This window comes from Mytilus californianus, unplaced genomic scaffold (genome assembly GCF_021869535.1).
Source record: "Mytilus californianus isolate M0D057914Y unplaced genomic scaffold, xbMytCali1.0.p SCAF_4, whole genome shotgun sequence".
NCBI lineage: Eukaryota > Metazoa > Mollusca > Bivalvia > Mytilida > Mytilidae > Mytilus > Mytilus californianus.
Window position 1 is genome coordinate 95,824,108 of NW_026262690.1, and position 13,090 is coordinate 95,837,197.

Here is a 13,090-nt window from a genome sequence, read left to right on the forward strand (position 1 = left end):
AGACCCGTCACGGCCAGGCTGGGAAACTGGGTAGGCAAATGCTCACATTAAATCTGTACCGATACAGTGTGTTAAATGTCCTCCTTTACACCATAACCCATGGTGGTGCTCCTACTAAAGGAGGAAGATACAGAACATACATACATACTGGTTAAGTGGAAGTGGTACTGCCTCAAGTGTGGAAGGTAATAAGTTTGATCACCAGCCTGGTCAAACGATTGACTTCAAATTTGGTATTTGTTGCTTTTCTGCGATGCATGGAGCATGTACAAGTTAGACTTGTAATCTTGAAATCAGAATATTGGATCACATTTGAATGACAGGTATTCTGTTAAGAATCTTTTAAGTGTAAAGTACAGAGCATAAACATGTCATCATCATGAATATGCATTCAATATTGGTCGCTGGACATTCAACAGCATAAATCAATCAATCTTGAAATTTAAAAAAATGGGACAAAAATTTTAGAATTATGGAGACAGGGGCGTTTTTTTTTTTATATAAATGATTTTCTACTCCATTGGCACTGTTTCCTGTGGACACATTTCAACACTCAACCTTAGTGGTTCATCATGTTTATTATCCTTTATAATCTATTCAATTCTTAACCACAAAATATATTTTAACATGTATTTTTGCTTGTTTTGTGTGATGTACTGACAGCTGCTTGATTTCCATGTCATTCAGAAATACATTACATGTATGTTTTTTGTATCTAATATGTCACGAAGACATATTTATTAATACTAAATAAGATCTTAATTGATATTTTTAGACAACTGTAATTAGTGAATGAAGAAAACAATATAAATATCAACATTCATATTTATAAATCCCAATGAATTTAACAAAAAAGTTATAAACTATTTGGGATTAATTACAACCTCAAAAATGTCCCTTTGAAATATGGATAATTGCTAATCCTTACTGATATTCATTGTCCATTAGCCCTTTTCAAAAAAAATCTTACCAGTAATAATCTTCATAAGTTTTATGTGAATGTTAAGATCTTAGGAGTGGTTTTAATTGTAAGATTTTTTGTAAAATGGGTTGTAGAGCATTTATTTTTCAAATTTCGTCAGCCAGATAAGAAAACAGCTCTGGACATCAAATCCCAGCTGGGATGAGGATTATTGCTGAGATACTTTAATGTTTTTGGGATAAGGATTATTGCTGAGATACTTTGATGTTTTTGGGATAAGGATTATTGCTGAGATACTTTGATGTTACTTTGTTTGACTCTAGTTTATCATACAAATAGATTGTAAAAGTGCTATCTTAACTGAAATCATAAGATCACGAATATATTAATAATAAAAGTATATTAAAAAAAATTATGAAAAAATCGTGAGCAGAGGTGAATGAGTCACTAAAAGATGTAGTTATATGATATAAATCATTGCCTTTGTCTATAGATGTTATGCAATAGTTTGTAATAAAACTTATAAATATTTTTGATAAAAACCAAATAAACTTTACCACAATCTCCGAAAATTTTGTATCAATCTCACTTTCATCATCTGGCATGGGAATGTCAATCTGAATGGGTTGGATAGGATCTTCAAGACGTGTTATTTCTGGAGGACGTCCACTAAAACAGCAGCACCAGGTGCTTTGCTTTGATGTCATCTTTTATGATATTAAACTTCAACTGAAAATAAAGCAAGATGTTAAAAATTCATAGATATCTCAATCAGTACAAAATGTATTACATATTTCTCACTCAGTATATACATGATATACCCATTGGCGATGAATGCATTTAAGCAACAAGAAAATTTTATACACTGTTCAATTACCGATAAAATTTTCAAACCACAAGGAAGTCAATATATATATTCATACTGTGGGGTTTTAGACACTATTTTGTTTATTATGACTTTAAAAAACCCAGAAAAGCGCAAAAGTGTGAAAAAAAATCTAAGATTGACATCCTTGTGGACAAATGACATCAAAAATGTTGATAAAATGTAGAAATGTATGATTCACTAAGAATATAGAATTAACATGGTCAAGAGAACAAGAATAGAAACGTGCAAAGCTGAACAACATTTGTAGATTAAATTCTAAACTGTAGCTCTACAATATATAAAAGCTATAATCGTGTACTAATGTACAGATAGGGCAAACGACCTTGCTCTTTGGCCTAATGATTGAAAAAGTGCAAGCATTATGTATGATCAAGTGCAGACAAAGTAGTAGAAAAAGAAGGCCAACCAGACAGACAGATGGTAAAATTACTATTTTCCTTCCACAACTATGTCGTAAGGGAATAATTAGAATCAACAATTAGAAGTATTTGCAACATGAGAGCATGGGAAAGTATGTTATGAAATAGGTCACTTAACGCTGCAAAACCCAAACCAGATTCAAAATCCAGAGAACTTTTTATTCCACAAGATCTGAATAAAAGCTAAATTTTCTTTCAAACAACCACCGTAAGTATGGACCTCCTGAATAACAAAAACAATTCAAAATTATTAAAATCATTAAAATCATTATAAAGACTTTTTAAAAAGTTTGAAGTTATTCATGACAATTGGTAAGTGAATGTGTAGCATTTTTCAAGGGCAATATATAACATTTATGTAATAAATCCTTTTGTCAAAGATAATATGATGTTGTAATATATAGTACATAACTTCTATGAACTAAGTTCCTAAATCATTTTAAAACCTTAGTACATGTATTCTGTTACCACTCAAAAAATGTAAGGAGATTGGGAAGTGGTAATAGGTCAATATGTCTCAGATTTAGTGATTATCTGACACATATAAACCTCATTTTAGTCAACCAACTCATGAAGACAATCAATTAACTTTAAATCAGGATGGAACTTCTTATAGACAAAAAAACTTTCTTGTGGCTAAAAATGACGCATTTTTAACATTACACATTGAAAATGCACTGAATGTATACAACTGGAAAACTTTTAACTAAAAAAAATTAAAAAAGATGGATGTACAACATAAAATATCTTACAACATATTTGTAGAACAAACTAGTGGGTAAATAAGTACAAAAACAAATACTGCATTTTTTTTTCTTTTTCTGAAAATGATTAATTTAAGGAATGGCAACAAGTTACTTGCCAGGGTCAGTGATAGAACAGAAATAAAATAGCCAACTAAAGTGGTGGTTTATTACTGACCACTCATTTGGAATCTAAATAAATCTGTTATAATCAAATAAGTGTTCATTCTAACATACTGTGTTCAGATAAAACAGCAGTGCAGAATAAATACAAAAATACTACAGAATTACTAAAAGGGAGGGTCTAGAGGAGGTTTTCAGAATAGAGAATAATGGGCAATACTACAGAAAAATGGTCCAAAAAAATAGGGAATAGGAGAAAAATGGGCCAAAAAATAAGAAATAGAGAATATTCGTTTACTAAAATATAAAGAATAAGAGAAAAATAGGACAAAAAATAAGGATAGAGAAATATAAAGAAAAGAGAATAATGGTGTTCTAAAATATAAGGAATAGAGAAAACTAGTAATGGGATGCTAAAATATAAAGAATAGAGAATAATGGTGTGCTAAAATATAAGGAATAGAGAAAACTAGTAATGGGATGCTAAAATATAAAGAATAGAGAATAATGGTGTGCTAAAATATAAGGAATAGAGAAAACTAGTAACGGGATGCTAAAATATAAAGAATTGAGAATAATGGTGTGCTAAAATATAAGGAATAGAGAAAACTAGTAATGGGATGCTAAAATATAAAGAATAGAGAAAACTAGTAATGGGATGCTAAAATATAAAGAATAGTGAATAATGGTGTGCTAAAATATAAGGAATAGAGAAAACTAGTAATGGGATGCTAAAATATAAAGAATAGAGAAAACTAGTAATGGGATGCTAAAATATAAAGAATAGAGAATAATGGTGTGCTAAAATATAAGGAATAGAGAAAACTAGTAATGGGATGCTAAAATATAAAGAATAGAGAAAACTAGTAATTGGATGCTAAAATATAAAGAATAGAGAATAATGGTGTGCTAAAATATAAGGAATAGAGAAAACTAGTAATGGGATGCTAAAATATAAGGAATAGAGAAAACTAGTAATGGGATGCTAAAATATAAAGAATAGAGAATAATGGTGTGCTAAAATATAAAGAATAGAGAAAACTAGTAATGGGATGCTAAAATATAAAGAATAGAGAATAATGGTGTGCTAAAATATAAGGAATAGAGAAAACTAGTAATGGGATGCTAAAATATAAAGAATAGAGAAAACTAGTAATGGGATGCTAAAATATAAGGAATAGAGAAAACTAGTAATGGGATGCTAAAATATAAGGAATAGAGAAAACTAGTAATGGGATGCTAAAATATAAAGAATAGCGAAAATTGGGCCAAATAAATAATAAATAGTAAAAAATTACCAATATCTAAATATTTAAACTCAAAACTTGAAATCAAAGAATGGAGAAAAAACAGATTTATTCAATTTATTGCCATTTAAACAAATCTAAATTGAGTGAGAGAATTTAACTGCTGTTGTCACAGAAGTCTGGTTAAAGTTTGTGTAAATAAGCAAAATATGTTGTTTGGGTTATCATAATCAGCTGGTTATGTAATACTAATTCAACCTCAATAAGTTATGAAATATATTCACAGCAGTTTTATTTTTTCAGTTACTAACTCATGCAAGAGTTAAAGGAAATCCAATCAGGACAATTTAGAGCTTGGCATATTACATAGACACCACCAGTCTACTGTTGGAGACTGTATGTTACACTCTAGATTTGATAACTAGTGTTTTAAGCTTGCTGTCTCACTGACAAATAAGTTACAGTCGATTTCACAAAAAAACCTACAACTAAGAGGAAGTACACCACTAATTCATGGCCCCATTGCTTTCTATGTTAAATTCCTCAATTTCAAGCAGGCATAGCTCTTTTCTTTTAAGTTCAAATAAAGTGACAATCATTGCATGTCAAAGCAACACTTTATGGTGTCTTGTACTGAAAACATCAACATACCTTTAATGGCATATAAGAAAGAACTGGTTCCCGGAACTTCGGATGTACCAAAACAGGTACTTCAGATCTGACAAACAGGCAAACTGTACCCTCTTTTTAAAATTTGGTGCATTTTTTTTAATATTCAAAATTATAAGTCAAAAAGTGTTCTACAATGATCACCAGTCATTCAGCTTTCATTTGATACCAAAAATACCTAAATATTCTACATATTTTGAAAGTTACACTCATGCGTAGGAACTATTTTGTGTTAAATATGTACTACTTTCTGGTATGTGCTTTCTGGCCTGGCCCGAATTAGTGGTGTTACACCAAGATTGATCGTAAGTCATGAACAATTCAGTTTACTTACGATCAATCTTAGTGTAAGTATTTCTGTGAAACCGACTCCTGTACCTCATTTCTACTTTTATACATATACCCAGTACACATTTCCAGCATTTTGTAAAGCAAATGTGAAAACATGAAATTCAAATTACAATGACTAGGAATCTTAACAACAAAAAATTGAGAAAATAACACACAACAGCAATCCTGCATAGTGGGCAGTAGTCAGAAAAATATATTCACTTCTGTAAATCAGATGATTGAAATGTATTAGTATCTCAATATGGATGAAAAAGTTTTAAATTTCAAGTTGGCCACGGAAGAATTATCAATCAACCTTACAAATTTCAAGTTGGCCAGGTAAAACAATCAATCAATTTATGAAAAAAAAACTCAAGTCTTCTTTCACAATCTTTAACACATCAGAAAAAATAATCAGTAAAAAAAGTTTGTACAACATCCAATTTAAATTGTTTACAATATATTCTAAGATCAAAGTTCGTTTGGTAAATAAGTACAGAAAATAAGATCCAAAGTTTCTGAATTTACATAGCACACACTAGAATGTTAACATGTTTCTGTACTTAACCAACTTGGCAGGGGTGATTGTACAGCAATAAAATAGCCAACTGAACTTGTTAGTTTATGATTGACCACTCATTTAGAATCTAAATAAATCTGCTATAATCAAACAAGTGTTCTTTGCAACACTAGGTTCAGATACTGTGAGTTTGTAAAACAGCTGGACATACATGAAAGTTTTCTAAATATTGCAAAATTATCCTACTCTTATCCAATATGTGTACATGTATCTCAATACATTCAAAAGTATCAACCAAAACTAAAATGAAAGAATGCAGTAAACAACAAGGTTAAAAGATTGTGATTTCATAAAATTTATAAATTTAAATGTGCTTTGACAGAATGTGTCTGATCAATGTTTGAAATGAAATAGTCTGCTACAGATATTAAAAATTATTTTCTGAAACTATGGAGACTAATTGTTACTTCAGGAAATTATGAAAACATTCACAGCAGTATTATTTCAAGGTTACTGCTCATTCTTTAAAAATAATTACCGGGTAAACTGCATGTGCAGCATTTGTACAGCAGTGAAAAACATCTAAAATCAAAACAGGATGACTGAGAGATTTGATGCTGATGATGAATTTGTGTTTCACAGTTCATTACATGCATATCAGAACGAGAACATATTAATGTTACATGTATATGAATTCTACATTGTATTAGACCAACATAGTGAAACCATTTTGTTCACACATTGTTGTCAATATAATGGAATTTTATGTGACTGTCATACAAGTGAGAGGTTTAGCTAGCTATAAAAGCAGCTTTAATCCACCATTTTCCACATAAGGAAATGCCTGTACCAAGTCAGGAATATGCCAGTTGTTTTCCATTCGTTTGATGTGTTTGAGCTTTTGATTTTGCCATTTTATAATTAAGGGACTTTACGATTTGAATTTTCCTTGGAGTTCGGTATTTTTGTTATTTTACTTTTTAGGTCAGAGGAAAAATACTTCAGTTAATTTGATATTTGTAATGTAAAGATTAGACAAAATAATAAATTCCTCTTTTCACAGTTTTTATCTATTTTTGGAAAAAGTGGCTTTGAAAAGGGGGAACAATTGTTTTTTTTTGTATCAGATACAACAACAACAAAAAATAAAACTGTTAACACAGAGATATGTCTCGCCTATTTGTTATTTTGATAATGCAAATGTTGAAATTAAAATAGCTATACTTTAACATGTAAGTTATGCAAATATTCAAAGTCAATGAACCATGACTGAAGGTACAGGGCTAAACAATCTCCATGGAAATGAGATGTGCAAATGATGTGCCAATGCTAATACAACTACAAACCAAATACCATTGACTTTTCATAAGTCGTTCCCTTAAAACAAACCTAAACACAAACATTAACTTGTAAACTATGTAAAAGTTTCAAAGTCAATGAACCATAATTGAGGGGTGGGGTTATATAATCTCCATGGAAATGAAACTTGCAAATGCCAATACATTTGCATACCGAATATCATTGACTTAACATTAGTGGTTCATCTTAAACTGACCTAATCACAAACTAATACATGTAAACTAAGCAAAAGTTTCAAAGTCAATAGACCATGAATGAGGGGTTAGGACCAAATATTCTCCATGGAAATGAGATGTGCTAATGCTTATACAACTGCATACCAATTATCATTGACCTACCACTAACAGTTCCCCTTAAACTGACCTAATCACAAACTAATACATGAAAACTAAGCAAAAGTTTCAAAGTCAATAGACCATGAATGAGGAGGCAGGGCCAAATAATCTCCATGGAAATGAGATATGCCAATGCTTATACAACTGCATATCAAATATCATTGACCTACCACTAGTGGTTCCCCATAAACTGACCTAATCACAAACTAATACATGTAAACTAAGCAAAGTTTCAAAGTCAATAGACCTTGACTGATGGGGCGGGGCCAAATAATCCCCATGGTAATGAGATGTGCCAATGCTAATACAACTGCATACCAAATATCATTGACCTACCACTAGTGGTTCCCCATAAACTGACCTAATCACAAACTAATACATGTAAACTAAGCAAAGTTTCAAAGTCAATAGACCTTGACTGAGGGGGCGGGGCAAAATAATCTCCATGGTAATGAGATGTGCCAATGCTAATACAACTGCATACCAAATATCATTGACCTACCACTAGTGGTTCACCATGGGCTAGACCTAATCACAAACTAATACATTGTTGACGCCGCTGTCGCCGCAGACGCCGGAAACAGCATACCTATGTCTCGCTTTTTTACTCTAATTATTCATAGAAATCAAATTATAACAGGAAAAGTTTAACCCCAAATTATATGTCTAAGGTGAGTACAAAATTTTCTTGGGCTGCAAAAAAAAAAAAAAAGAATGTGGATGTAAGCATATATATATTATACAGGCCACTGTAAGGCCTTTAATAATGAACAAAATGCATACCTTACAGTAAGCAAGACAAAAAGTGAAACAATTGAATAGAGAAAATCAAATGTTTGTGATGAATAGCTTTGTAGGATTAATGTAACTATATATAATACAGATTTTGTGAATATTCTAATATGAGGCTCTTCTTTCGTTTTGTACATGTATATTCTGATTCTGATAAAACATGGTTGCACATGCATGATATCAGTTGAATTTTAAATGACGTCAAAATCCCAAATGATATTTCTGTTGCTCACTAGGAAATTAATTAAAATCCCTCTTAAAGTATGTCTACATGTCCATGTATTTTTTTAAACTTCTATCAGTAAAACAGTTCGTAAATTTTCATAATTTCTTTCAAATCATGCTCTACCCTCATCTTAATATGGTTAGGCTACCTCTAGTTGCTAACATCTATGTTGGTTGGTCTCTGGTGGATAGTTATCTTCTTGGCAACCTTACATCTCCTTATCTTATAAGTGTTATATTTGTCAAAATTTTACAAACCCCCTCCCCTCCTAAACTCTTGGTGTTAAATATAATACCTACCAATGTTAAAATGAACATATAGTATGACATGAAATAATTATTTCTTATTTTTTCCATGATCTACACAAAGATACAGTTGTATGCAAATTTATAAATAACTTGTTTTCTCCAACATTACCAGTATTTCTTTTTTAATTTACATAAAAGTTTTCCAGCAGGACTGTGTTCAGTGAACTGTTTATTTACAATATTTACAAATTAACAGCTGGTGATATGCTACTCAGTGAGTTACCACAGCTTCAAATGTCAGATTGCCTAAAATTAAACATTTCCTCTAATAGAATGACCTCACAATCTATCATTTATCATAATCTGCATGATAAAAAATATGATGAACAGATACAAGGGCAATATACTATTTTATTGATAGGCGATTTCTAATTTCATTGCTATCATAATATATACCATTCATCATAAAAATATCCCATTGACCCTTTCTTGGCTAGGTGTGCCTAAAATAACAGGTGTATACATTGTATATAATTCATTACATGAGATTTAATACACTGTTTATTTAGTTTAATAAGACGCACACTGTGAAAACATGATCTTAAATTATATATTTTGAGCAATAGTTTATTTGGGAATGTTACAGTATAAACTCATAAAATAATCCTTTGGTCATTGAACTTTATACATTAAAATTATCATATACAGATGTAATACATTGTAATAATGAGATGTATTGGAATCTGAACTCGCAAGAAATTTATAATTTTTTCAGTATATAATGGGAAATTTTACCTTTAGGCCAACATAAAATATATACATTGTACATGTGTGTGGTTGACATACCTATCAATTAAGTAATAAAATTGAGAATGGAAATGGGGAATGTGTCAAAGAGACAATAACCCTACCAAAGAGCAGAAAACAGCTGTAAGTAAGTATGAAATTCTGTCCTAAGCCATTTCAGTGTTGTTAATGTCTGTGAAGAAGTGACAATAAAATCTACATGTATGACATAGATATAGGAAGATGTGGTATGAGTGCTAATGAGACAACTCTCCATCCAAGTTACAATTTATAAAAGTAAACCATTATAGGCCAAGGTACGGCCTTCAACACGGAGCATTGGCTTACACCGAACAGCAAGCTATAAAGGGCCCCAAAAAATTACTAGTGTAAAACCATTCAAACGGAAAAACCAACTGTCTAATCTATATAAAAACGAGAAACGAGAAACACGTATGAACTACATAAACAGACGACAACTACTGTAATCAGATTCCTGACTTAGGACAGGTGCAAACATTTGCAGCGGGATTAAACGTTTTAATGGTACCAAACCTTCTCCCTTTTCTGAAACAATAGTATAACATCACAACATAGAAAAACACACTATAAAATATCAATTGGAAGGCTTAACTCAATCAAAAACGTAAATTAACACACATTGAACGAGTAAATTTGACCTGTGACACCTGAATGCAAATACACAGTTAATAAAAAATTACAAGGGATAAATAATTAAAGTCAAAAGTAAATAAACAGGTTTAAACAAAGTTAAAGTATGATATCTCTGTTTGATAAGACTTAAATGGTAATATGAATCAAGGGCTGTTTCATCTGCATCCTTTGGTCAAGTTTATGACAAAAATTCTAATACATGTACTAATGGACCAATCCTTTTTAGATCCCAGGACATGAGTAATTAATCAATTATTCTAAAAGCATACTGTATATGCAATCTTTTTGTTTACTTTTGGGCTTAGTAGGAAACAATAAGCATAATAACATTAGTCTACCCCATTCTTGTCTGTTTGAAAAATATATTGATTTCTTAAAGAATCAAAAATCCATTAGAGTAGAAATTCTACAACCATAATATTTTCTTGCAACAGGCAAGACATATTTTGATTTCAATTACAGAGCTTTTTAAAGCAAAAAAAGGTAACTGCTTAAATCAAGATTGAAGTTAATACATGTACATGTATTCATAAAGAGATTCAGTGCTTTGAAAGAGCAATTATCATTCCAATAGCAATAGGAATTCACTGCATTTGGAAAGCATCTGACTAGTATATATGACATTGATTTTGTGATATGATTTATTAAATTATATTTACACTTCTCGGTTGAAGATTGAACAGATTAAACAACATTTTATTAATAAAAAAAAGATCAAAGAAATACTAGCTATTTAACTGTTGAAATAATTTTTTTTAGACTCCAAAAATGAAAAGTTTATCTGTCTCTTTATTGATGCAAGTAAATATTTACCTGTTTTCACAAAGACGTCACATTCCTTAAGACGGGGTAGATAATAGACACAAATTTGTGGCTCTATTTACTACGGAAGCTTTTAGGTTTATAAAAGTTATAAACAGTAATATAATACTAAATTTCTGACACAATTACTATTTAAGACATAATGTTATCTATCTTATCCCTCAAAACTCTTCAAACAAACCAAAGTTTGTTACAGTGTTTATAATTACACAAATTTAGTTATTTGGTAAAGATCTATGAATGAACACTGAAATTACTAGGTTTTGTTAGTTTTTAATTAGTATTGAAAAAGTGTTCAAGGTCTATATTGTTAAATACATAATGATTTACATAAGAAGCTATATCTTCTTATATATCAGGTAAACTTCCCAAAGACAGCAACTCAACAATAATGGGCTTAAAATTATATTTCCTTTTTTGTTCTAAGATGGACTAAATAGAATGTCAACAGAAGATAACACAACACATGATAACCAAAAACTGATATCTAGACAAAACACAACAACACACAATAACCTGATACATTGTATCTAGACAAAACACAACAACACACAAATACCTGATATCTAGACAAAACACAACAAAACACAACAACACACAATAACCTGATATCTAGACAAAACACAACAACACACAATAAACTGATATCTAGACAAAGCACAAGAAAACATGATATCCAAAAACTAATATCTACTGTAGTACATCTAGTCAACAACACAACAATACAAGATAAATAAAAACTTAGATCTAGTCAGCAACACAACAATACAAGATAACCAAAAAACTGATTTCTAGTCTGCAACACAACAATACAAGATAACCAAAAAATGGATATCTAGTCAGCAACACAACAATACAAGATAACCAAAAAACTTATATCTAGTCAGCAACACAACAATACAAGATAACCAAAAAACTGATATCTAGTCAGCAACACAACAATACAAGATAACCAAAAACTGGTATCTAGATAACAACACAATAATAAAAGATAACCAAAAACTGATATCTAGATGGCAACACAACAATGTAAGATAACAAAAAAACTGACATCTAGATAACAACACAACAATAAATGATAACCAAAAACATATATTTATCTATCTAATGATCCTTTCTCCATTAATAAATATATACCCATTTGTATGAAATGATTCATATAAAATCAAATAGTGTCAATATATTTTAATACTTACAGAGCTTACTTAGATATAAGAAGATGTGGTATGAGTGCCAATGAGACAACTCTCCATCCAAGTCACAATTTATAAAAGTAAACCATTATAGGTCAAAGTACGGTCTTCAACACTGAGCCTTGGCTCACACCGCACAGCAAGCTATAAAGGGCCCCAAAAAATTACTAGTGTAAAACCATTCAAATGGGAAAACCAACGGTCTAATCTATTAAAAAACGAGAAACGAGAAACACTTATGAACCACAACAACAAACGACAACTACTGAACATCAGATTCCAGACTTAGGACAGGTGCAAACAATTGCAGCGGGTTTAAACGTTTTAATGGTACCAAACCTTCACCTTTATCTGAAACAACTTGTATAAGGAATAAATACAACTGTAATACAAAGATTTATTGTACTTATCCTTTCATCTTCCTTATAATTTTAATTAGAAACTAAAACCCTTTAAATATTTCCTCTTAAATTCTCTACCTAACAAAATCCAATCTCACAAATTCACTGTCTTCCTTTAATCAAATTTATGATTTTTTTTTCAATAGCAAGCCAAACATATAAAAATTCAAATGCTTTAGTCACAATGTGAATTTTTACAACATGTACAATGTACCAATCAGGAGAACTGAATCTTTGTCATTCAACAAAGTTATTAGTACTAAAAGATAAAATTTTATGTTTAACCAATGGGTTTTGTTGAAATGTCAGTTCTCTATGTTGTAAAGCATGTAACAGTTATCATGAATAACAGGTTGGTTGATGTGGAGTGCAAATTCAGAATGTCAATAAT

General features: G+C 30.7%; 1 protein-coding gene across 3 annotated transcripts in view; it reads right to left on the reverse strand.

Annotated features, from left to right (window-relative positions):
• Positions 1–13,090, reverse strand: part of LOC127738918 (disheveled-associated activator of morphogenesis 1-A-like) — a 49,733-nt gene that overhangs the window by 34,732 nt on the left and 1,911 nt on the right. For 2 of the 3 annotated variants that reach the window (XM_052250412.1, XM_052250411.1), the window contains exon 2: positions 1,480–1,651. In XM_052250412.1, the coding sequence (XP_052106372.1) occupies positions 1,480–1,629 (150 nt within the window). In that variant the 5' untranslated portion in view covers positions 1,630–1,651. Of the gene's footprint in view, positions 1–1,479; positions 1,652–11,096; positions 11,134–13,090 lie in introns of those variants that run through there. The other variant, XM_052250413.1, reaches the window with a different exon arrangement.